General features: G+C 44.9%; 1 protein-coding gene across 1 annotated transcript in view; it reads left to right on the top strand.

Annotated features, from left to right (window-relative positions):
- The window catches only part of CDC45 (cell division cycle 45), a 78,488-nt gene that overhangs the window by 14,228 nt on the left and 38,277 nt on the right, over nt 1-25,983 (top strand). The window contains exons 4-7 of the mRNA XM_073559093.1: nt 12,374-12,511; nt 12,608-12,757; nt 14,297-14,355; nt 23,063-23,111. Coding sequence (XP_073415194.1) covers nt 12,374-12,511; nt 12,608-12,757; nt 14,297-14,355; nt 23,063-23,111 — 396 coding nt within the window. The remainder of the gene's footprint in view (nt 1-12,373; nt 12,512-12,607; nt 12,758-14,296; nt 14,356-23,062; nt 23,112-25,983) is intronic.

Below are 25,983 nucleotides of genomic sequence, written 5' to 3'. Positions count from 1 at the left end.
AACCTGTTCTTTTTTGAGTTCGTAATCTTGCAGGACTTTTTCCACTAAGGCCTGGAGAAACTGTCTGCGGTGATGAGCTTTAGTATCTTTTACTGCCAGTGTCTTGGTAACAATTTCTTTGTCACAAACATATCGAAAATTGATGGCAAAATAGTTCACTCTGTGACGTGTGCAGGCATCCATTTTAAGAAACATGAAGCGTCTTTTGATTCTTTTTAAGATCTTCCTTTTGGTTAAGGTCTTCTTCAATCACTAATTTTCTAATACGTTCTCTTTCCAGAGAAATACCAAGTTTGCGGGCCATTTCTCCATTAAGAGCTGTAAAAGCTGGTCATTCAAATAATGGTACATCGTCCTTCACAACAAGCTGTATGAGCTGTCTTTTAAACATATCTGCTGTCATTGTTACAGTAACTTTGTCACTTACAAAATATCTTGTTAATGATTTTGAGATGCTCTTTCCTCCTCCTTTGTCTGGCAGGAAGTGCTGGGCGCGGATTTCTTGGAGCTGCTGTTATCTTTCTCTGTCACAAAACTTCTGGGTGGAAGCGTTGTAAATGTCTTTTTAGATTGGAAGCTCTTGTAGGAGCATTTTTATCACTGCCTGAGTATGCACTGATTTGGCATCACAGCATTTGTTTTTCTCTGGGTCACTTGTCATGCATTAACACACAAAATATTTTTCATCTTGAGTCACTGTTAGTGTTGAGCGATACCGTCCGATACTTAAAAGTATCGGATCGGATGGTATCGGCCGATCTAAAAAAAATATCGGGTATCGCCGATTCCGATACCGGAAGTCCCATTCAAGTCTATGGGACTTCCGGTATCGGAATAAGAAAAACCCTATTTTTGCCTTGTACAGCCTCTCTGGGGTCTGTACGGGCCTTTCGGGGGGTCTGTGCAGGCTCCGGGGGGCTGTGCCGGCCTGCCGGGTGGTCTGTGCAGGCTCCGGTGGTCTGTGCCGGCCTGCCGGGTGGTCTGTGCAGGCTCCGGTGGTCTGTGCCGGCCTGCCGGTGGTCTGTGCAGGCTCCGGTGGTCTGTGCCGGCCTGCCGGTGGTCTGTGCAGGCTCCGGTGGTCTGTGCCGGCCTGCCGGTGGTCTGTGCAGGCTCCGGTGGTCTGTGCCGGCCTGCCGGGGGGTCTGTGCAGGCTCCGGGGGTCTGTGCAGGCTCCGGTGGTCTGTGCCGGCCTGCCGGGGGGTCTGTGCCGGCTTGCCGGTGGTGTGTGCAGGCTCCGGTGGTCTGTGCAGGCTCCGGTGGTCTGTGCCGGCCTGCCGGTGGTCTGTGCAGGCTCTGGGGGGCTGTGCCGGCCTGCCGGGGGGCTGTGCCGGCCTGCCGGTGGTCTGTGCAGGCTCCGGTAGTCTGTGCAGGCATCGTCCGATGGGACTACAAGTCCCATCGGGCGATGCCTGCTACCATGACAGTGATTGACACATTAGCCAATGATGGGACAGTAGTAGTCCCATCATCCGGCTAATGTGTTGAATGTAAAAAAAAATAAAAAAATTTACATGCTACATACATGCTACATACATACAACATGCATACTACATGCTACATACATGCTACATACATGCTACATACATGCTACATACATGCTACATACATGCTACATACATGCTACATACATGCTACATACATGCTACATACATGCTACATACATGCTACTTACATGCTACTTACATGCTACATACATAATACATGCATGCAACATACATACAACATATATACTACATGCATGCAACATGCATACTATATATACTACATGTAACATATATACTACATGTAATATGCATGCTACATACATGCTACATACATAATACATATATACTACATGCATGCAACATACATACTACATATATACTATATATACTACATGTAACATGCATGCTACATGCATGCTACATGCATGCTACATGCATGCTACATGCATGCTACATGCATGCTACATGCATACTACATGCATACTACATATATGCTACATGCATGCAACATACATATATACTACATACAATACATACATATAGACATACAGTACATATAACATAGAGTACATACTCACCGTCACTTGTCACTTTGATCCCCGAAGCCATTGTCGCCTGAGGAATAAATATCAAAATAAAAAAACACCAATATACTTACCCCGATCCGCAGAAGTCCACGAGGGTCCCACGTCCATCTTGCGTGGAGAACAGCAGCATCAGCTGATGCTACCGTTCTCTACCAGCTCCAGGAATACAATGACGGAAGGTAGGTATCCTTCCGCACTGTATTCCTCCACCACTTTAAAAAAAAAAAAAAAAAAAAAGTCCCTAGTCTCACTTTATGCCATTGCTGCGTGGGAATGTATGTTGCATGCATGTAGTATATATGCAGTATATATGTAGTATGCATGTTGCATGCATGTGATATACATGTAGTATATATATATATATATAGTATGCATGTTGCATGCATGTAGTATATATGTTGTATGTATGTTGCATGCATGTAGTATATATGTATTATGTATGTAGCATGCATGTAGTATGTAGCATGCATGTAGTATGTAGCATGTATGTAGTATGTATGTTACATGTAGTATGCATGTTGTATGTATGTAGCATGTAAATAATTTTTTTTTTTTTTTTTTACATTCAACACATTAGCCGGATGATGGGACTACTACTGTCCCATCATTGGCTAATGTGTCACACTGTCATGGTAGCAGGCATCTCCCGATGGGACTTGCAGTCCCATCGGACGATGCCTGCACTGACCCCCGGATCCTGCACAGACCACCAGCAGGCCGGCACAGCCCCCCGGCAGGCCGGCACAGACCACCGGAGCCTGCACAGCCCCCCGGCAGGCCGGCACAGCCCCCCGGCAGGCCGGCACAGCCCCCCGGAGCCTGCACAGACCACCGGCAGGCCGGTACAGACCCCCGGACAGTCGGCACAGCCCCCCCGAAGGCCCGAACTGACGGCGCATCATGATGCGCACAGACAGCGCATCATGATGACGTCATTTCGGCAGCCAATCAGAGCCACAAAAGTGGCTCATTGCATTTTGGACTTCCGATTCCGGTATCCGATACGAAAAAAGTATCGGTACTCGGTATCGGAATTCCGATACGGCAAATATCGGCCGATACCCGATACTTGCGGTATCGGAAAGCTCAACACTAGTCACTGTGAAATGCTCAAATACAGCTGACTTCATGGGGAGTTTCTTAGACATTTTGTAATCATATAAATTCACTCTCAAAATAATTTTGTCCTATAAAATAATGTATATTATAATTCCAGCAAGAACAGGGAACCATGTACAGTGGGAAAAATAAGAATTTGATACTGACAATTTTGCAAGTTTTCCCACCTACAAAGAATGGAGAGGTCTGCAATTGTACACTTCACCTGTGAGAGACAGACTAAAAAAAATCCAGAAAATCATATTGTATGATTTAAATAATATGCATTTTATTGCATGAAATACGTATTTGATACAATAGAAAAACAGAACTTACGGTAATATTTGGTACAGAAACCTTTGTTTGCAATTAGAGGTCAAACATTTCCTGTAGATACTGTTTCTCTCAGTTGAAGTGTACCTATGATTAAAAATTTCATACCTCTCCATTCTTTGTAGGTGGGAATCGACAGTGTATTAAATACATACTTTCCCCACTGTATAATTTTAGATAGAAATAAAACAAACTTTGCATAAATCAATAGTACAAATGACAAATATAAAGTTTGTAAAATGTTATTAAATAGCTTTACTTTGAATTTCCAATCTCACGCTTTTCTTAGGGTACAGCTCACTAAATGCTTCACAGTCTATGAAGAGGGGAGGAGGGAGGGAGCGAGCAAGTTTGTTGTGTATCATACTCCAGGAACAAAGAAACTGATAACAGAGCTAATAACTTGATGTTTGGTTTATATACCTATACAAGTCCTCATATAAGTCCTCATCAAGCCTGTTGCTGTATTTTCCCTGTATATTGTATGTATATTGTATAAAAGCTAGCTTCCCAAAGTATATGAGCTCAAAGAAAAAACAAACAAGCATACAGAGAGAACATACAGTATACTGGACTATTGATTTATGCACAGTTTATTGAAAGTTTAAATATGCTTTAAGAAGTAATTACCTTAATCTTGTTATCCTGTTCACTCTAGCAATTCTTCTGAGATGAGTGCTGGCCTGCCTTCTTTCTGAGTGTGTTTGCTTTGTACCCTTGTCTGTAGAGGAGGAGCTTCACTGGTGCTGGAGTGCAGCATGGAGAAAGCCTAGATCCTCAGGCTACATTCACGCCATGGGCGTAGCCAGGATCAAACCTATGGGGGGCAGAACCTCATACTGTTTCGCAGAACCTCATACTGCACACCTCAGCTGCTGCAGAACCTCATACTGCACACCCCTACGCTTGAAAATAAAGCCTGCACCTTAAGAAGATGTGATGAATGCAGTCTATTTATTCCAACTATCAATTGATGTTGATGTGTTACTGAAGACGAGCAATGCCTGTCCTGGGTGTCCTTTTGGGCAGCTATGAGGTGTACCTGACTGGTGCTGTAAAAAAAAAAAAAAGAGTGTTAAGGCCCTTTTACATTTAGCGATGCACCAGCGATCCGACCCGGTCAGGATCGCTGGTGCATCGCTAAATGATCACTAGTGAGCTGTCACACAGGCAGACCTCACAGCGATGCAGCAGCGACGCAGCGCACGATACTCACCTTTCACACACAGCGATCCTGGCGTCCTCCCGCCCGCCTCCACGCGTCGCTCGTCACAGCAGGAAGCTGACGACGAGAAATGGAGCCGGACATTCTCGAGCGATCAGCGGGGGAGGCGGTTGGAGGTAAGTATCACACATAGCGATATCGCTATAACGGCACAAAATCGGTGACGTTATAGCAATATTGCTAGTGATATCGCTATGTGTAAAACCCCCTTTAGTCTGTATGCTACCCGGCTTTCATTCTTTTTGGTACAGATAAGATATGGATAGACAGATATGGATAAATGGATAGATAGAGCAGATTTCTAATCTAATCTGCTTTTGCTATTGAAAACATTACCTATGAGCTCAAAAACCTTTCAGGTGATGCGGTTTTTTAAAAAGCTGATCTGCTTTTGCAGCTGAAAAACGTATCCGCAAAAAACGCAGCAAAAACACTGTGTGAATGTAGCCTTAGATCAGGAATAGAACAGCCATTTATAGGACATTTCTTAACTTTCCCAAATTCCTATGAAAAATATTCAGCACATTCTGCATTGAACTACTTTACCCAATTTATTATATATTTTAGGAGTCGGAGTTGGTCCATTTTATACCGACTCCAACTCCACCAAAATGAGCACCGACTCCACAGCCCTGCTGCTTTGCACACTCTTGGCATTTTCTTGATGAGCTTCAAGAGGTAGTCACCGGAAATGGTTTTCACTTCACAGGTGTGCCCTGTCAGGTTTAATAAGTGGGATTTCTTGCCTTATAAATGGGGTTGGGACCATCAGTTGTGTTGTGCAGAAGTCTGGTAGATACACAGCTGATAGTCCTACTGAATAGACTGTTAGCTGCTTTTTTTTGCCATAATACAAATTCTAAGTAAAGAAAAACGAGTGGCCATCATTACTTTAAGAAATGAAGGTTGGTCAGAGAGTCCGAAAAATTGGGAAAACTTTGAAAGTGTCCCCAAGTGCAGTGGCAAAAACCATCAAGCGCTACAAAGAAACTGGCTCATATGAGGACCGCCTCAGGAAAGGAAAACCAAGAGTCACCTCTGCTGCGGAGGATAAGTTCATCCGAGTCACCAGCCTCAGAAATCACAGGTTAACAGCAGCTCAGATTAGAGACCAGGTCAATGCCACAGAGTTCTAGCAGCAGACACATCTCTACAACAACTGTTAAGAGGAGACTTTGTGCAGCAGGCCTTCATGGTAAAATAGCTGCTAGGAAGCCACTGCTAAGAACAGGCAACAAGCAGAAGAGATTTGTTTGGGCTAAAGAAACAAGGAATGGACATTAGACCAGTGGAAATCTGTTCTTTGGTCTGATGAGTCCAAATATGAGATCTTTGGTTCCAACCACTGTGTCTTTGTGCGACGCAGAAAAGGTGAATGGATGGACTCTACATGCCTGGTTCCCACCGTGAAGCATGGAGGAGGTGTGATGGTGCGGGGGTGCATTGCTGGTGACACTGTTGGGGATTTATTCAAAATTGAAGGCATACTGAACCAGCATGGCTACCACAGCATCTTGCAGCGGCATGCTATTCCATCCATTTTGTGTTATTTGAACCATCATTTATTTTTCAATAGGACAATGACCCCAAACACACCTCCAGGCTGTGTAAGGTCTATTTGACCAAGAAGGAGAGTGATGGGGTGCTACGCCAGATGACCTGGCCTCCACAGTCACCAGACCTAAATCCAATAGAGATGGTTTGGGGTGAGCTCGACCTCAGATTGAGGGCAAAAGGGCCAACAAATGCTAAGCTTTTCTGGGAACTCCTTCAAGACTGTTGGAAGACCATTTCCGGTGACTACCTCTTGAAGCTCATCAAGAGAATGCCAAGAGTGTGCAAAACAGTAATCAAAGCAAAAGGTGGCTACTTTGATGAACCTAAAATATGAGACATATTTTCAGTTGTTTCACACTTTTTTGTTAAATATATAATTCCACATGTGTTATTTCATAGTTTTGATACCTTCAGAGTGAATCTACAATTTTCATAGTCATGAAAATAAAGAAAACTCTTTGAGAAGGTGTGTCCAAACTTTTGGTCTGTACTGTATATAGCAGAGGTCACGGGTTTTCTGCTTGCTTGAAGCGTAGATATTACTTCGTCGGACAATACCCTTGACTTCAGGACCTGCCTCTCAGGATCCATGCTGAGAGTTGAAAACTGTCCGGATTGTGGTGAACTGGGCCCTGGTGGAGGAGGTGTTTTCTCCTTGGAAGGAGGATGGGGTGGTCTTCCGCCATTTTCCTCAGCAGAGGGAACCAACTCTTCTTTGGCCAGAAGGGCACCACTAAAACGATCTTCGCCCTTTCCTCCTGCACTTTCCTGAGCACCCTTGAAACCAGAGGAAGAGGGGGGAAATGCAAAGGCCAGCCCCTCCCCATGGCTGGGACAGTGCATAGACTCCTGCTGAACCGTCAAGGGGGTTTAAAGAGAAAAATCTTCTGACCTTCACATTCTCTCTCTGGCTGCAAAAAGATCCACTCATGGCACCCCCCAGTGTTGACACAGTACACTGAACACTTCCCTGTTCAGCTCCCACTCTGTGGGTGATAACTTCTGCCTGCTCAGGAAGTCTGCCACCTGGTTCCTGGATCCTTCCAGGTGTACTGCAGAGACTGATAGAACCGTCTTACCCATTTGAAGATCCTTTTTGGCCAGGCGTTGCAGTGTAGTATGTTTTAGTCCCCCTTGATGACGTAGGAATGCCACCGCTGTCATGTTGTCGGGCAGTAACTTTATATGTTTGCTTCTAACCATCGACTGGACCTGAAGTAGTGCCTTCCATAGTGCATACAGTTCCCTGAAATTCGAGGACCTGGATCCGATCTCTGGACTCCATTCTCCCTGGAAATATCTCCTTTCCACATGGCTGCGCTAACCTAGCTGACTTGCGTCAGTGGTGACCACTACGTTCAAGGAGAGAATCCAGGGAACTCCTGACCGGAGGTTTTCCGGAGTGGTCCACAAATGTAAAGATTCCCTCACCGGAAGGGATAAGGTCATCACGTTGTCCAGTGATTGTTTACGTTTGTCCCAGGCAAATAGAACCGTGCCCTGGAGCTCTCGAGAGTGCAACTGACTCCACCGTTCACAGGGGATACAAGATGTCATTATTCCCAGGATTCTCATTGCTTCTCTGATGGAGTAGCGGCTTCCTGTGAATTGGTGGATTCTTTCCAACATGGCGTGCTGCTTCTCTTCTGGCAAGAAAGAAGTTCTTAGTCGGGAATCTTGCAGGACCCCTAAGAATTATTTCCTGGGATCTGTAACAAGTTCGGACTTCTCCCAATTTATGACCAATCCCAACCTCTGAAGCATGGAAATTGAGGTCTGGCAGTGCTCCCTGAGCTGTTTCTCGGAGCTGGCTATGATTAGGAAGTCGTCTAGATAGGGGGCTATGGTGATGAAATGTTTTCTTAGGTAGGCGACTAACTCCGCCACAAGCTTGGTGAATACTCTGGGTGCTGAAGCTAGGCCAAAGGGAAGACATTGGAACTGATAGTGACGGACCCTCCCCTGGACACTCCGAGCAAACCTTAGGAATCTCTGGTATGAAGCATGGACGGGAAATTGATAGTACGCGGTTTTTAAATCTAGGGTTACACATCACCGCATTCCTGTCTAAGAGGAATCGTAGATCTGATGGATTCCATCTTGAACTTCTTGTATTTTATCGGTTCAAGGGCTTCAGATTTATTATTGTCCTACTCTTTCCTGAGGATTTTAGGATGGTGTCTCTGGGAGTCTTGGATCTCACGTGTTCCTCTAAGTCATCGACCCATAAGTGCATGGATCGAGCCACTGAGGTTGCCGTGATGTTCTCCCGGATTATGGCTGCCGAGGTTTCCCAGGTTCTCTTTAGGAGGCCATCCATGGGTTCTTTCAAACTGAATGAATTTTCAAACGGGATTGAAGTTGACTTCACTACTTTGGCAACCGGATTGTCTATCTTGGGGATGTCTTCCCAGGCTTTGGCATCCTCTGGTTCAAAGGGTAGGCAAAGTTTAAAGTCTCTTAGGATAACCGGTCTTTCTCTGAGATTGTCACCCCCCCCCCCAAACATCTCGTCCTGTGTGGAGAGGGGTTTTGAGGTTAACTCCACCTGCATGGCATTTTGTACCCCACAAAGGAGTTAATCTGTGTCCTCAGAGGAAAAGAGATATCTCTTCCCTCCCTCTGGTGGGTCAGTAAATACTTCCCCTTCTTCCTGGTCAGATTCATCCGACATCTCATCTTCAGAGGACACTTCTATTTCCCTTGGTCTTTTACTGGACCCTCCCTGGGATTCACATTGTGCGGCATGAGAATACACAATCCCAGAAAATGGAGACCTGGACTGCCTCTCTGATTGTGGACCTCATGTCCGACAGCAAAGAAGTCTGTTCCTCTCTTATGATTATTGAAGTGCAGGGTTCACATAGGTGCTTCTGCCAAGTATATGGTAGTTTGGCGTTACAGATAGCACATCTCCATGCCATGTGTTTCTGTGTGTAGTGTAAGGACTTAAAGTGGGTGTCACTTTGCAAGCTTACTCACATGCCCCTGGTTCTGTTCTAAGCCAATGTCTATCTTAGTGGAATGCTCCATGTCCTAAGCTTACAGTAGGGCAGCCTACACACATTCCAGGACCCCATTTATATGATACACATACGTCGGACTTCTCTGCTGATTTCCTTGCTGGATCCTCTTCCTGCATTCCACCGTGGAACACTCGTTGGCCGCGACTTGGAAATGCTCTGCCCGGCCTGCAGAGATGATGTCGCCGGAAGCGCGCCCGCTGGGCTTGCAGCGTGCTGAAGGCAGACACCCGAAATGAGAGCTCCCAGGCAGGGGTAAGCGTGTCGCAATTCAGAAGCAGCGCTTCACTGTGGTATGCTGAGGGACCCCCCATTGGAGGGTGTCGGCCGCAGATCTCTTGCTAGCAGGATGGGAAAGGCTGGGCCCCCCGATACATGCTGATCTGCCCGGTGCAACCAGGGATAGGAGCTCCTCTTGTCGTTCCTATCCTCATTGGGACAGAAAAAAACACTGAAGGGTGGAGATGGAAGGGTCCATTAACCTCTGGTTTCCTGTCCTAGTGAGGATAAGAAGGACGTCCTGCATGGTGCTGTCAGGATGGATTCCTGGAAATACAATTACCGGTAGGTCTAATTACTGTTTTCTAGGTCTCATCTGGGTTGTCGAGTCTAGTATGTGTTTTCTTCCAGAAGAGAAGACATACAAGATAATGTCCTTAGCTTACTCAGCAGTGAACAGCAGACGGATCATGTCTTTCAGGAGGGCTATGTCATTAGTGGGAACCCTGTCCTCCTGCATCCCCGCAGTATTATGGGCCCAGCTCCATTCCTGGCAGCTACAGTAGGAAGTGTTAAAAGGTCATGAATGATTAGTAGGGCATTTGGAAGGATAAATCTTTCTTCAACAACAGACCCCCTGCTGTGGTGGTTAGAGAGATTTTCCATCAGCAGGGGGACTATGGGTAACTCTAGTAAACAATATTTAAAACACCAGATACACGCATGACTGGTGTGTAGTCCAGGGTGTGTGGATGAACCAGAAAGGAAAGGATTCTTCCAGTATGAAAGAGCTGTTGGCTGTGAGAATGGCATTAGAGACGTTTCTCACTATCCTTTGGGGCTGTTGTGTTTTGGATATTGTCAGACAATCACGTGATGATGGCATATTTAAACATCAGGTGGAAACGAGATTTCGCTCCTTGATGAGGACAACTGAAGGCATTTTTTGTATAACAGAATAACATCTCTCTTCCCTGACGGCAATTCACCTAAAGGGGAAGAAAAAGGCAGATTTCCTGAGTGGGAACTAGATAAGGCAGGGGAAATGGTTCCTAAACCCCACAGTTTTCAAGCAATTTATAGATCTGTGGAAGGTTCCAGAAATAGACTTGTTTGCCAACAGAGGGAACAGGAAAATGGACAAATTCTGCTGTCTAGACCCAAGCGAGGGGCCTTATGCGGTGGACGCTTTACAGATACAATGGGCCCCTGACCTAGTCTATGCCTTTCTTCCACAATTTTCCACAGAACTGATGGCATCCTCAATATGGGAAGATCGGGCAAAGGTGATATTAATAGCTCCATTCTGGCCCAAGAGACCATGGTTTTATTGGATGAGGCAGATGTCCATTTCAGATCCTTGAATCCTGCTGGAAGTCACTGATCTAGTCTCCCAGGGCCCAGTTTATCACCCTCACGTTTCAGGTCTCCATTTAACAGCCTGGATTTTGAGATTGAGTTGTTGACAGGGCAAGGGTTCTTCCAGGGTTTTACTATCTACCCTTTTAAAAAGCAGAAAGTCTGTAACCATTGAAATATATGGTAGAAACTTCTTCCATGTTCTATCTAGATAAGGGGAGAAACTAGGAGAAGTTTCAAAAAGATCAATACAAGAGTTTCTGCAACAAGGATTAGAGCTGGGGTTGTCCACCAGCACCCTTAAGGTTCAGGTTTCGGCCTTGAGCGTGCTGTACAATTGTAATATAGCAGCCAATAATTGGATTGTGCAGTTTAATAAATATGGTCATAGATCTAGACCGATCCCTAGTCCACAGATTCCTCCTTGGGATTAAAATCCTAGTCCTAGAAGCTTCGACTAAAAGCCCCTTTGAGCCTTTACAGTAAGCCTCCATCAAGAATCGCACCCTTGAGGTTGTAATACTTGTAGCATTGACATTGGTTCATAGGGACAATGATATTCAGGCCTTGGCGGTAAATCCCTCATACACTCAGATGCTGGAAGATAGAGTGGTTTTGAACCCTAACCCGACCTACCTACCAAAGGTGGCTAAGAGGTTCCATAGGACTCAGGAGATTGGGGAGGCTGTTAGTATAGATTTCTTGGCTAGTAGTGTGTCAGTGCCAGAAGGCATTAAAGCTTATTGTACTCGAGCAATTGCAACTTCTTGGACAGAGAATGTGGAGTAGGTATCAGCCAGATATGTAAAGCAGCAACTTGGTCCTCTCCTTCAACCTTCTATAGGCACTACAGGCTAGACTTATGCTCAGCAACTGATCTAACTTTTGGTAGAAAGGTTCTAAAAGCGGTCGTCTCTCCGCCTAAGCAGGATTGTTATTCTGTATAAATCTCTCAGGTGGTGGTGTCATGGGTGAAGGGGAAAAAAAAGCCCATGACAGCACCCCTATATTTCCCACCCCCCAATCACCGGTTGTGGGTGCATTTTTCAGGTGAAGTGATTAAATTTAGAGTGTGGTTATAATTTGGTGAAGGCATGTACTAATTGTTTGGAGGTCCTCTCATGCTCTGTAAACTAACTGATGTGCAGGAGAGGTGCTACCCTTTTATTTCACTAAGTTTCCTGCCCTGTATGGGAGGATGCTCTCTCGGGTGGTGTTGTCATGGGCTCTAGAAATCCCGTGACCAGTAAGTAACTTAGATTTTTAGACAAAAGCAGTTTTACAGTGCCATTTGACTATATTAGGATACAGAATTTGGAAAATCTACCTCCATAGCAGGTATGAACAGTTATAGGACCTGACAGTTTAACTTTAAATCCTTGTTTGCAGACTTCATTCATAAGTTGTCTCTTGGTATTCATTTCTGATCAACATTTGACCGAAATATTAATATAAAAAAGCTTCCACTGTAATTTTTTTTTCTTTTAGTTTCAGTACTTTGTGCTCTTAAATTGTGGTGCAAACGTTGATCTTTTGGAGACTCTGCAACCTCAGGAAGAGACCATTTTTTTCATATGTGACACCCACCGACCAATAGATGTAGTAAATGTATACAATGATACCCAGGTATGTCTGGAATGTATGATAATTGATAGAATTAGTATATTATTTTTGTTTTACAAACAGGAATTCATTGAGAATAATTATTTATGTGTTACACAGATAAAGTTACTTATTAAACAGGATGATGATCTTGAAATACCTGCCTATGATGACATTTTCCGGGATGAAGAAGATGAGGAGGAGGAAGACGATTCCGGGAATGAAAGTGAGGGCGATGAGCCATCTGGCAAGCGCAGACGCTTTGATGAGGTACCGTAAAATTAAATAGTTGATCACACGTTATGCATTTGAATCTTTTTGATGCACAATACAAAATAATATTGTGGTACCGTGTTAGCCAGAAAAATAGATGTAAATACTTTTCTCAATTTTTTTGGGGACATAAGTATTTACATCTAATCTTTTTGATAACACCTTCACCACTTCAACACCTTCACTTTGATAACGCCTTTTTTTTTCCTTTTGCACCTCTTCTTCCAAGAGCCGTAACTTTTTTATATTTCTGTCAATATAGCTGTAAGGAAGGCTTGTTTTTTGCAGGATGAGCTGTGCTTTTGAATTACATCATTGATTTCACCACATAGTGTACTGTCAAACTGGTGGAAAAAAAAGTGCAATTCCACAATAGTTTTTAGTTTTTATTTACCATGTTACCTGCATGGTAAAACCTGACCTGGTAATGTGATTCTCCAGGTCAGTACAGGTACAAGATGCCAAATATGTTAAGTTTATTTTTTATTTAAGTGGTGAAAATTTTTTTTCCAAAATTTGTATGAAAAAGTTTTTGCATTTGGAAAATGAAAAACAATTTCATTTTTCGGTCTCTGGGGCTGGGTGTTGGCTTGTTTTGCCCCATGATCTGATGGTTTTTATTGATACCATTCTGGTGTAGATGGTTTGATTGCCTCTTATTGCAAAGTTGCAGCAGCTAAAAACTGTGTTGATTGTTTTGGTTTTTCTTGTTACTCCGTTTACCGATCTGATTAATTTGCTGTATATTTTGATTGATAATTTTTGAATGCAGCGATACCAAATGTGTTTTTTTTTTTTTTTGTTCAGTGATTTTATTTTCAATGGGGCAAAAGGGGGTGATTTGAACTTTTTTTTTTTTTTCAGATTTTTTTCCATATTTTTAAAAACTTTTCTTACTTTCTACTGTATGTAATGGTCCCTTAGGACACTTGAAGCTGTGTTCGTCTGATCCCTTGTGCTATACAAAACCGGTTTTCAAAACTACTATGTATACAAGAATTAACGATCTCCTATGAACGCTGGCCAAGAGCCAGTGGTCAACTTGAGCATCATAATGACAGACACTGGGGATCTGCAGAAGAGCCCTGGCTGTTGTGAGAACCCATCGGCGCCTCATGATCACATGACTGGCACGAAAGGCGGGATTTGTGACGCGCTTCCAAATGGCGCATGTTAAAATTCGTTCAGAGATTGACAGCGGTATTTAACTGGCTAACGGCCGCAGGCAGAGCTCCCATCCACCCACAGCTGTTAAAGACATATGGCAGCTGATTAAAGGGAAAGATGCAGGTTCAGCTCCAGACACCGCATCAAAGTCGGGGACACTACATATACAACGTAAATATGCGTCAAGGGGTTAAAGGAGTTCTCTGGCGCCACTCAATTCAGCATCAGGGAGTGAATGGTGCAGATGATGTGTTGGCTGATACCCACCAGTAATGCGCATGGCATGCTATGTAATTAATTTCTAAGCATGTTGGAAGTGATTGGAAAATCTCTCAACTTCATTCATTTACTTTTACTTTTCTTTCAAAGGGAGCTGTAGAAAGACGAATTGAGAGAAGACGTCAGAGAAGAGAGTGGGAGGCACATAGGTAAGATGAGGATGATTAGATTTATACATTGTGATGCTCTAGAGTACAAAAATATTAAAGCCAAAAATAAATTCATTTTAATATTGCAAATGCTTGTAATGTATTGCACCTCTGGGAATTCCTTCATGACTGTTGGAAAGCCAATCTAGGGGACGACCTGATGAAACTGATTTAGAGAATACCAAGAGGTTGTAAAGCTGTCTTCAGAGTAAAAAGAGGGGTACTTTGAGGAATCTAAGGTTTAGAGGGATTCTGTCAGTGGATTTTTGTGTAGTATACTAATGGTATCCTGAAAGATCTATCCAAGCCCTATTTCAGGATATTTAACTTTTAATTCTCTACGTTGCCCCGTTGTGTTCCTGTAAGCCCCGGACAAATTTATCGTGCGCTGGAAAGTCAAGCATATCTAGATGGCAAATCAATATTAGCCCTTCCCTCGCCCATAATCCCACCCACCCGTCTGCACTGCAGTCACTGATTCAGTCGGACTGCTGTATGCCTGAGGATCACATTGCAATCCTCGGACTGGCCATCTATCCCCTGACGTGAGCATGACGACATGTATTTCTATTCAGCTGTCACTCTCGGGTGAGGAGAGCATTCAGCCAGTCCGAGGACTGCAATGCGATCCTCGGGCGAATAGCACAACAGTCTGACTGAATCAGTGATTCCAGTGAAAAGAGGGCAGCAAGATTATGGGCGGGGGAATATGTGAATATTCCTTTATCATTTACATATGCTTGAGGAGTGAGGAAGTGAGTGAGAAAACTGTCATCAAATGCAAAGGAATTACTGGCAGTAGAGCAGGCTGTAAGTAAATTCCTTATATCCCTACAGGGCTGGCATGTCAGGATCCTCTCTGACAACCAAGTATCAGTGGCTTATCTAAATCGCTAGGGGGAACTCGTTCCAAAACTTTAGAGATGGCAGAGCGATTATTTCAGCTCTCGGAGGGTCATCTCTCCCTGATGACTCTGCATATAAAAGGGAAGGAAAATGCCAAGGGGAGTGGTAGCTGAATCAGGACATCTTCAATCAGATAGTTCAGATGTGAGGGTTACCCGGTGGTAGACCTTTTTGCAAGCAGACCAAACAGAAAAGTAAATGGATTTTGTTCCCTTGGCCCCAGGGAGAATCCCCTAGTAGTAGACGCATTCCTGGCCCCCTCGGACTTCAGCCTGGCATATGCCTTCCCTCCAATAGCCCTAATCCCGCTAGTCAAAAAATTAGGGAGAACAGGGCAAGGATTGTGTTGATTGCCCCCTTCTGGCCAAAACAAAAAGACCATGGTTTTCGTGGTGAGGAATGATGTCGGTGTCTGATCCATGGGTTCTTACAGAGATGCCGAATCTGCTTTCTCAGGGGCCAGTGTTCAATCCACAAGCAGCCAGCCTCCACTTGACGGCATGGAATTTGAAAGGGCGCTGTTAAGGGAGAGAGGTTTTCCCTCAAAATCTTGTATCCACTCTGTTTAGAGTAGGAAAGCAGCCACAACCAGGATATATGCTAGGACTTGGAGAAAATGTTTTCCTCTTCAGGTTCTAGGATCAAAGAGGGACCACCAGTGGGGAAGATCTTGGAATTTTTGCAGAAAGGCCTTGAGAGAGGTTTGTCTTAATCTTGTCTTGATAGCCTTAATGGACTTTCTTTTTAAACTCATCAGCATTTCTGAAGGTTCTTTCGCATAAAACAACTCAACTAGTAGCATTGACATCAGCCAGAAGAGTCAGTGATATTCAGGCTCTATCTATAACCCCACCATTGACCCATATCTTAGAAGATAGGGTCATCTTTAAGTCTGACCCAGCCTACCTTCCCAGCGTAGCTACGAGAAGTCGTCCTCCCCTCCTTTTTGTTCCAATCCAAAGAACCATAAGAAGGAAAAACTGCATACTTTGGATGTTAGGAGATGTGTAGTTAGATACTTGTCAACTACGAAAGACTGTAGAAAAGGACAGGTCTTTGTTCGTATGCTTCCTGGGTTCTAGGAAAGGATGTAGAATCTCAAAACCCACAATAGCTAGGTGGTTTAGGGAGGCCATTTCTCTAGCCTACTTGGCAAGTGGCGGTCCCATAAGGTCTAAAGGCTCATGCTACTCAGGCCATGGCATCCTCCTGGGCGGATAGGTCGGACGTCTTGGTAGAAGTTATATGTAAGGCAGCAACCTGGTCCTCATCTTCTATAGGCACTATAGATTGGATATGGATAGGTCCCCCAAACTCGCATTTGGGTGATGGGTGCTCCAGACGGTGGTCCCTCCTGACGGTGGTCCCTCCTGATATTATATTTTTCTGTAAATCTTATGGTGCTGTTGTGGGTGGTCCATAAAGTCTTAGTTGCTTATCAGTAACAGGATTTTTTGGAACCCATGACAGCACCCTTATATTTCCTCTCGTCACGTGGGAGTGAGCACTCCTTTCGCTTCCATTGTGTTTCTACACTTTAGTTGTTAGGTGGTGTTAGTTGTTTTATCTTTTTATTGTAATAACCATTGTAGGTCCTGTCATGCTCTATAATCCAACTGATGCAAGGGAGAGGTGCCTCCTTTTTTAGCCTGTAGGTTTCCTGTCCTTGGTGGGCAGATCCCCTCTCTCGTGGTGCTGTCATGGGTAGAGATGAGCAAACTTGTTCTGAAAACGTTCGCCAATCTCAAATTCGGAACACACATAGGTAATTCGGATTCGTGTTTGGAATTCCGAGCATTTTCGGCAAAATTCGGTAAATGATCGCGTTTCCACAAATGCTTTTGTTAGTGCTTTGGCTAGTATAGTGGTGCTGTAGGTTGAGCGTGGTGGGATGTGTTTTGTGAGGGGAGGGGTTGTATATAGGTCAGGAGCTGCGGAGCGTAATTTTTTTTTTTTTTTTTTTTTGTATTAATGTGTGTACATTCCGGCAGCCAATCAGGGCACAGAAACCATCCCCATCATCCACACACAAGGGCTTCTGTCATTGGCTGACGAAGTCACACGTAACTCTCCAAATAAAAAGCGGACGTGTTGTTTTGCTGGCTCCAGTTTGTGGGTGTAACAGTGCAGAGAGGCTGCTCCTGCAAGTTGCCATATAGTTAGAAAGGATCCTGTCCTGTGTGAAATCGACCTTCCAGCATCAAATTAGTCTGTGCTATTACTGTTGTGCAGGCAGGAGTCCTCATTTCCTAATCCAAACAGTTTGAGCTAATACTGTGTTGAAGTCGGGAGTCAGGAGATCACATTTACTAATCAGAGTCTTTTGGGCTAATATTGGGGTGCAGGCACCAGGCCCCATTTCCTAATCCAAATAGCTAGGGCTAATATTGGTGGGCAGGCACCTGGCCCCATTTCCTAATCAAAATCGTTTGGGCTAATATTGTTGTGCAGGCACATTATCTCAGAAAATAAATAGTGATTTGATAATTTGTGACAGGTCTGGGCTTTGGACTGTGAAACAGCTGGTTAAAAGAGGGGAAGGGTACATCCAACATGAGTGTGGGAATAGGCTTGGTGTTCAACGTGTATGTGGGTTAGGTGGTAATGTTACTGAAAGCTCTAGTGAACGAACACCAGCTCGTTCTATCCAATGACAACTGAAATCTCTTACTGGACGGGCTACGCGACTCGCTTTCTTTGGCAGTGATACGCCTTGTAGATGAGGGCTAGAAAGAGCATGTGCTCCAGTGGATGGCAACCGCTGCATCAAGTGGCCTCTCCTCCTCTTCCTCCACCTCAACATCAAACGCAGTACAATCCTCAGAGTTGGCACCCCAATTGCCATTGTTTCCACCCCTCGTCACAACTTTACAACCACCCAACTGACTGTGGGAAACCAGAGATGGGCGAGTCTGCAGAGCTATTCACACATTCTATTCCATGGGCATTAGAGGTCTGCTCTAAACATTCACAGAATCCAGAGGAGAAAACCATCTGCACTGATGCCCAAAATGTTTTCCTGTTGGATCCGGATGAAGTGGATCCTGTCCAATCAGAATCCAGACCCTTATCACCAGATGTTAGCCCCTGGGGGTGGAGGTGATATTAATGAGACTCGGAGACCTGAGGCCCACATGGACTGTACTGTGCTGTCAGGGAAGGAAGATGAGGAGGGTGACTCTCAGGGTGAGGAGTGGGCAAACAGAGGTTGAGGTTGTAGATCCCACTTAGTGTCAACCTAGAGCCATGCAGCTGAGTAGCTCAGCAGAGGAGGTGGAGGAAGACTAGGAGGCTATGTTGCGGCTTGCGCACAGACACTGAGTGATGCAGCCTCGACAAATATTGCATCCTCAGCCACGCCTCTGGCTGTGGCCAGCATCGTTTGAGTCTGCAGTTCACAGGTCCAGCAAGGGTTGCCTAGTCTGGGCCTTTTTTGAGCCCGCATAGGATGACCAAACTCGCGTTGTTTGCCAATTTTGCAAAAAATGACTCAGTAAAGGCAAAAATTGCAATAATTTGACTACTACATGCATGAACCGGCACATGCGCCATCAACATGAATCTCTCTGTGCTAAAATGCGGACTAGCCGGCCTCGCCGACCACCGGCTGGCCCATCAACCGCATCTACTGCTTCCTCCTCCTCCATCACTGTGACAAGTGTTCAAACAGGTCTCTTGCCGCAGACCCTCAACTTCTTTACCCCCTACAATCTGGGTGAGTCTGGGTGAGTGAGAGCTTGTCATCTGTTACGGAAGTGGAGATGCCTGCTGTTTTTTGATTCACTGAACACACCACATCTTTCTCCATTCACATCTCCGCCTGCACCTCACTCAAAGTCCAGCAGTTTGTTGTATTCACGCTACTCCACCCTCACTCAGCACAGTAGCCAGCCCTCGGTCCTGCAGTTGTGGTCACGTAAAAGAATGTTTCCTCCTACACAAGCCAAATTTAAGAGCTTGAACGTCACCATCTCCAATCTGTTGGTCATGGAAATGCTTCCAGTCACCGTTACTTCAATAAAGCTGTGCCTGCGCTACCCTAGCATGTCTGACAACATCACCCGTTCCCTGAAAAAAATCTGTCTGCCAGGGTATATTTCACCACTGACACCTGGATGAGCAAACCTGGGCAAGAGCGGTACATCTTGCTGACTGGGTACTGGGTGACTGGTGGCTATGGGGGCAGGTGGTCAATGGGCTGCTCCAGAAGTCTTGAAATCCCTAAAGCTTGCGGGATAAATCTCTGAATCTAACACTTCCTGCACTGCTTCTGGCTCTTCCACCTCCTCTAGGGCCTCCATCTACCCCCTCAAAACCTTCCTTAATGAGACACGCGTTTCAACAGTGCAGAGGGAATCCCTCTACCTCCATATTGTGCAGCCAGGGCTCACTGAAATCAGGCAGTTGAAAATAATATTCCTGTCCATTGAACCTGGATCCAGGGAAGACCGTGTGGCGGCCCAATGCTAGGGCAAACCTCACACACGTGCCTTGCATGGCTCACGTCCTCAACCTGGTGGTACCTCAATTTCTCCGCCACTATCCTGGCCTGGATGCGCTGCTGCAGACAGCATGGGTGCTGTGTGCTCACTTCTGCTGTTCGCACCCCGCAGGTTATCGACTTGCATCTCTACAGAGGTCTTTCGGCCTACCGGTTAACCGTTTGATATACGATGTGCCGACACAGGGAATTCCACACTGCACGTGTTGCAACGACTGTGGCAGCAGCGACGAGCCCTGGTGCAGTTTGTCCTTTTATATATCCTGGGCCAACGCAGTGTGGATGTGGTGCAATTCACGCTTGCAGAGTGGGCACAGATGAAGGACCTCTGCATCCTTCTGCACAGTTTTAAGATAGCTACTAAGATGGTTAGCGCTGATGATGCCATCATCAGCATCACTAATCTGATCATCTACATACTGGAGTACATTTTGAATAGTCTGCGGAGGAGGTTGTGGTCCCAGTGGAAGAGATGGAAGAGGAGGAGGATGCTGTAGGTATAACAATATCTCTAAGTTCCAGACTGTCGTCATACAGGTGGGTGCCATGTGAGTGTGGATTACAGTGATCGAGGGGGGCTCATGGTACCATAAAAATGGTTAGTGAAGCTGCAGGAGCCGAGTTACAGATGGAGGCCGATGAGCAGGAAACGTTGATGGATGCAACAGTCAAGTGAGATGAAAAAAATAATGATCCCTTCTCTGTTGTCCGTGGTTAGCGGGAGGGGATGGAGGAAGCAAGTTTGAGTGTTACTTCAGTGTTACCCCTCCACCAACACACCATGGACTTGGACCTCATGGAAGTGCCTTCTTGCTGCACTATCTGCAACATGATTCTCGTTTTTTTAGGATTATACTTAGTGCTTACTACTGTGTTGCCACTCTTTTAGATCTACAGTACAAAAGTAAATTTTGCCAGATGCTTTCCCCCCTGCATTACTGAAAAACCCTTGTAGACAATCTTAAGAGTTGTTTTCCCCATGACCGCAGTGTGGCACACAGTGTGCATCGCAGTTATAGATTTCCAACCCCGGGAAAGTCTCGTTGTCAACACCAAAATGTTTGCATCAGCAGTGTAAGTGGCATAAGCAATTTCTGTGAGTCATTTCACACTTTTTTTTTTAAGACCAGCCTGTGCACAAACCGAACAGAGTACAAGTCTGACTTGTTGTGAATCACTGGAGAGGATGGTGCAGGAGTTTCTGGAGCTCAATATCCATGCCATCAGGAGGAATTTGGACCCTTTTTCATTTTGGTCTTCAAAAATGGAAGAATGGCCTGAGCTCGCCTGTCATGCTTTGGAGGTTCTGTCATGCCTGGTAGCCAGCATTCTTTCAGAATGTGTATTCAGCACTGTTGATGTCCTGATGGATAAGCACATCCGGCTCCCTGAAAGTGTAGACCGCCTAATTTTCATCAAGATGAACAAGTCATGGATCTCCAATGACTTTTGCACCCCAGTCACAGACTGGGCAGACTAGGCAATGGTGTAGTTTTAGTGTGATGCATTGATGTTGTTGCTGATGTTACAAACAATTTTTTAAAATGTTGAGACTCAAAGTTGGGTCTCCCTCTTGGGTTGCCTTTTGTGGAAGGGTTGTTATAGGTCCATTATACTATTTCTACTCTGGGGAAATTGATGCCATTTTAGTGGTGTATGGCAAGGTTTGGACTCCAAGGTGGGTGTGTTGTGTTGTCCATGTAAGTAGGGCTCCCAAACCTGAAGGGCTGCACTTACGTTCAGTCAACTACCTGTGTTACTATCCTTAAATTTGTGATAACATTAGTGGTCTAGCAAGCTGATATTTGTCCACCTGAGTGTGGCTGAGTAAAAATCCAGTTTCAGCTGTTGCATGAGTTATCAGGGCTCCCAGCAAAGAAGGCTTACACCGGTCCCTCACCCACCTAGTCTTCATTGAAACTTCAATTCAAAGCTGTAAATGCAGGCCCAGATCCTGATGCCTCATGCGTGGCCCATGGCTGACTGCTGCGGTGCCATTATCAAATTTCTACTGTAGGTCAATTAATTCCACTTTTCCTGTTGTCTGCCCCTAATTTTTGAAAATGTTTGGTCTCCTTCATGTGTGTTTCCTGAGTTTGGCAGGTCTCTCAGAGCACCAGACCTACACTTGTCACTTATCCACCTGTTACTGATCAATGTTTAAGCTAGAAATGCTGGTCCAAGCCCTGTCCCATACATCCATGTTGCGCAGTTATACTATATATACTTGGGGTCAATTGATTTTCTTGGTGTCTGCCCATAATTTGAGCTGTTTTGGCAGTTTTTGCCTCCCTGAAGGTGTTGCGTATGCGTTTGGTTTTGCCGCTCTTTGAATTCAATGGGGTTTGGGTATGTTCGATGAACTTTGGGACGTTCTCCAAACCGAACCTTGAAAGGCTCACTCATCTCTAGTCATGGGTTCTAAAAAATCCCGTTACTGTTACAGGGAATCTGTCACCCTTTTTTGGCCTATGAGCTGCCGGCATCGACATCAGGGGCTTATCTACAGCATTCTGTTATGCTGTAGATAAGCCCCGATGTAACCTGAAAGATAAGAAAAAAGTTAGATTATACTCACCCGGGAGGGGGGGGCGGTCCGGCCCGATGGGTGTCGCGGTCCGATGCCTCCCATCTTGATACGATGCCGTCCTCTTCCTCCCTTCCTGCTGTGGCTCCGGCACAAGCGCACTGCTCTGCCCTGTTGAGGGCAGAGCAGAGTACTGCAGTGCGCAGGCGCCGGACCTCTGTCCTCTCCCGGCGCCTGCGCACTGCAGGATACTGCTCTGCCCTCAACAGGGCAGAGCAGTGCACCTGCGCCGGAGCCACGACAGGAAGGGAAGAAGAGGACTGCATCATATGAAGATGGGAGGTGCCGGACCACGACATCCATCAGACCGGACCGCCCCCCCGGGTGAGTATAATCTAACTCTTTTTTTCTTATCTTTCAGGTTACATCGGGGGCTTATATACAGCATTACAGAATGCTGTAGATAAGCCCCTGATGTCGATGCCTGCAGCTCATAGGCCTAAAAAAGGGTGACAGATTCCCTTTAAGTAACTAAGACTTCACAATGCTATTAGTATACTACACAAAAATCACATGACAGATTTCCTTGAATACATATGTTTTTTTTCACACGTGTTTCTATATGCGTTCCTTTGTGGTTTTGCGGCCTTCAGTCAGGATCTGTAATGTGCACATTCCAATAAAAATAAGAAAAACCATTGCAGGAACAGGTTCCCCAAACGTTTGACTGTTACTTCGTCTTAAACACTTATAATTTTATTTCTAACTTACAGGAGGGAGATCCTTTTTGACTATGAACAGTATGAATACCATGGAACATCTGTGAGTAGTGGTTTTTCCACACCCTCCCCTCTTATATAATCTTTTTGCACCCTTTTTGGGGGAGGCCGGGGTGGCGGAGGAGTGGGGTGGGGGTTGCTAGGCACAGCATATAGATTTTTTTTAATTCGTTTATTGAACCTCAGGACACACAGAATGTACAACATACAAAATGGCTTTTGATAAACATTATACATAGCATACATGTTTCTGTCCATTGCAAAATATAAATCAAAGAAATTGCACATTCTTATAGATAAACAAGGCAATATGTATATATCCTTCCAAACGTACGTAAAGAATTGGCTATACATTTTCCAGCATGTATATCAATCCAATTTCACAAGCCTTGTAATATCATTCAGAAATAAAGTCTAACTAAAATTCCTAAACTACAACTACCACTACATCAACTAGTGTCTACGATTTCCGCAGCCTAGTCTCCTATATCATTGTCATATGTGATGTCTCAACCTTGCAGAGTAAGATGAGAGGAATTCCACCTCTCCCAAATTTTTTAATAATAAATTTTATTTCTATAGCGCCGACATATTCCGCAGCACTATGTTTCAGAGGGGATTTGTACAGACAATAGACATTACAGCATAACAATAATCACATAGATTATAACAAATACCAAGAGGAAAGAGGGCTCTGCTCGCAAGCTTACAGTCTATGAGGAAAGAAGTAGACACGAAAGGTGGGTGTTAACAGTTGCCCTGATTATATGGACCAGCCATAATGTTAAGTGTGTAACAGTACAAACACAGAGGGCTAATGGATGCATAAAGCATGTGGGAACATGATGCGGGGAATCAAAACTTTTGGCTGTGCCACACAGGGATAGATTAGGTTAATGTGTTGAGGCGATAGGCCAGTCTGAATAAATGCGTTTTCAGGGCACGCATAAAATTGTGGGGATTGGGGACTAATCGTATTGACCTGGGAAGTGCATTCCAAAGAATTGGCGCAGCACGTGTAAAGTCTTGGAGACGGGAGTGGGAGGTTCTGACTGTTGAGGATGCTAACCTCAGGTATTCAGCAGAATGGAGGGCGCGGGTAGGGTGGTATATTGAAACAAGGGAGGAGATGTAGGGTGGTGCTGAGCCATGGAGGGCTTTGTGGGTGAGGGTAATAAAAACTTACTGAATTCTGGAGTGGATGGGTAGCAAGTGTAATGACTGGCACAAGGTAGAGGCATCGGTGTAACGATTTGTGAGGAATATGATCCTGGCTGCAGCATTCAAGACGGATTGGAGAGGGGAGAGTTTGGTAAGAGGGAGACCGATTAGAAGAGCGTTACAATAGTCAATTTAGTCGAATAGTAAATTTTTTCAAATTTACCCGGGCATCCCCTATTTTGGTATAACGTGCGCTCATATGGAACAATCGAATTTACCAAATCAATCCAAAATCTAAGAGAAGGACATGAGCCGTCCATCCACCACAGTGCCAGTACCTTCCTCGCCATAAACAGTGTTTCGCGCAGGAAGACCCCAGTATAGTGATCCCAAATCTCCTCCTCCCATACCCCAAACAAACAGACTAATGGCTCTAGAGGGACTGGAGTCTGTACCAAGGATGTCAGTAGTGACGTAACCTCTTTCCAGTAATGCAGGATAATGGGGCATTGCCACACCATGTGAATAAAATCCGCATCTGGCAAGTGACATCGCAAGCATTCTGATGATTGCAGTCGACCCATCCTAAAAAGTCGTATCGGAGTCAAGTATGATTGATTTATTATATATAATTGTATCATTCTGTTATTGATAGATGGTTATACTCCAATCGGAGATTCCAGAATCTCCTCCCATTCCTCTCTTTGCGTATTAGGGATGAGTCGTTCACACTTCCTCTTAATAGAGCTTATGGCAGATTCCGCCCCCACCGACAACATGTACGTATATAAAGAGGATATGAGACCTTGGGGACCCTGCGAATTAAGGATTCCTATCAGAGGTAACGATGAAATAGCGTGGCCCAGACCCCTATCCCTCATATGTGATTGAAGAGCCGATCTCAGTTGTAGATAACAAAAAAATTGAGATCTCGGAATATCATGTGTGGCCTGTAATTGCTCAAAAGACTTTAAGATCCCTTGTTCATACAGGTCCCCCACTGAAGAGACACCACACGGTGGACGGGTGATTTAGTAATTCCGGAAAATAATTATTATTCCACAGGGGCATTTCAGCTATAAAATCTTTAAACCCAATTACGTTCTTGACTTGCCTCCACATTGATCGTGCCAGCCGGAGCAGACGTGGGTCATTGGTTTTCTCTAGCTCAAGAAATCCTAATGGGCAATCCACTTGTGCAGCGTGAAGCAAATGACTTTCAGAATTGGGGAGGCAATTACCCGACATCCATTTACTTAATGCTTTAGCTTGCCCAGCTAAGTAGTATAGGAAAAAAATCCGGCAGCGCCGCCCCGCCTCCCCTCTTTGGTCTCTGTAAAGTGGACAATTTAAGTTTGGGCCTAGTTTTCCCCCATATAAAGGAAGTGACCAGGGAATTGAGATTTACAAAAAAGGACTTGGGCACCGCTACCGCACTGTGCTGGAGAGAGTAGCTAAATTTAGGGAGCAGTATCATTTTAATCAGATTAATGCGTCCGGCCACAGACAATGGGAGCCTACTCCAGGATACAAAACTTTAGCTAGCTCCAGCAGTGGGTGGACATTGAGTTGTAGATCAAGTGTACTATTGAGATATGTGAACACCCAGATATTTAAAACTAGATACAATAGATAGCGAGGAGAGAGCCTCCAGCTGGGGCATCGGAGCATGGGAAAGGGGCAGCAGGGCAGACTTCTCCCAATTTATATGTAAACCTGAATATTTACTGAATCTATCTATAAGGGATATCGCC

Source organism: Dendrobates tinctorius, unplaced genomic scaffold (genome assembly GCF_039654945.1).
Source record: "Dendrobates tinctorius isolate UK_male_01 unplaced genomic scaffold, ASM3965494v1 ptg000265l, whole genome shotgun sequence".
NCBI lineage: Eukaryota > Metazoa > Chordata > Amphibia > Anura > Dendrobatidae > Dendrobates > Dendrobates tinctorius.
Note: the sequence above shows the minus strand (reverse complement) of the source record. Positions and strands in the feature narration are given on the sequence as shown.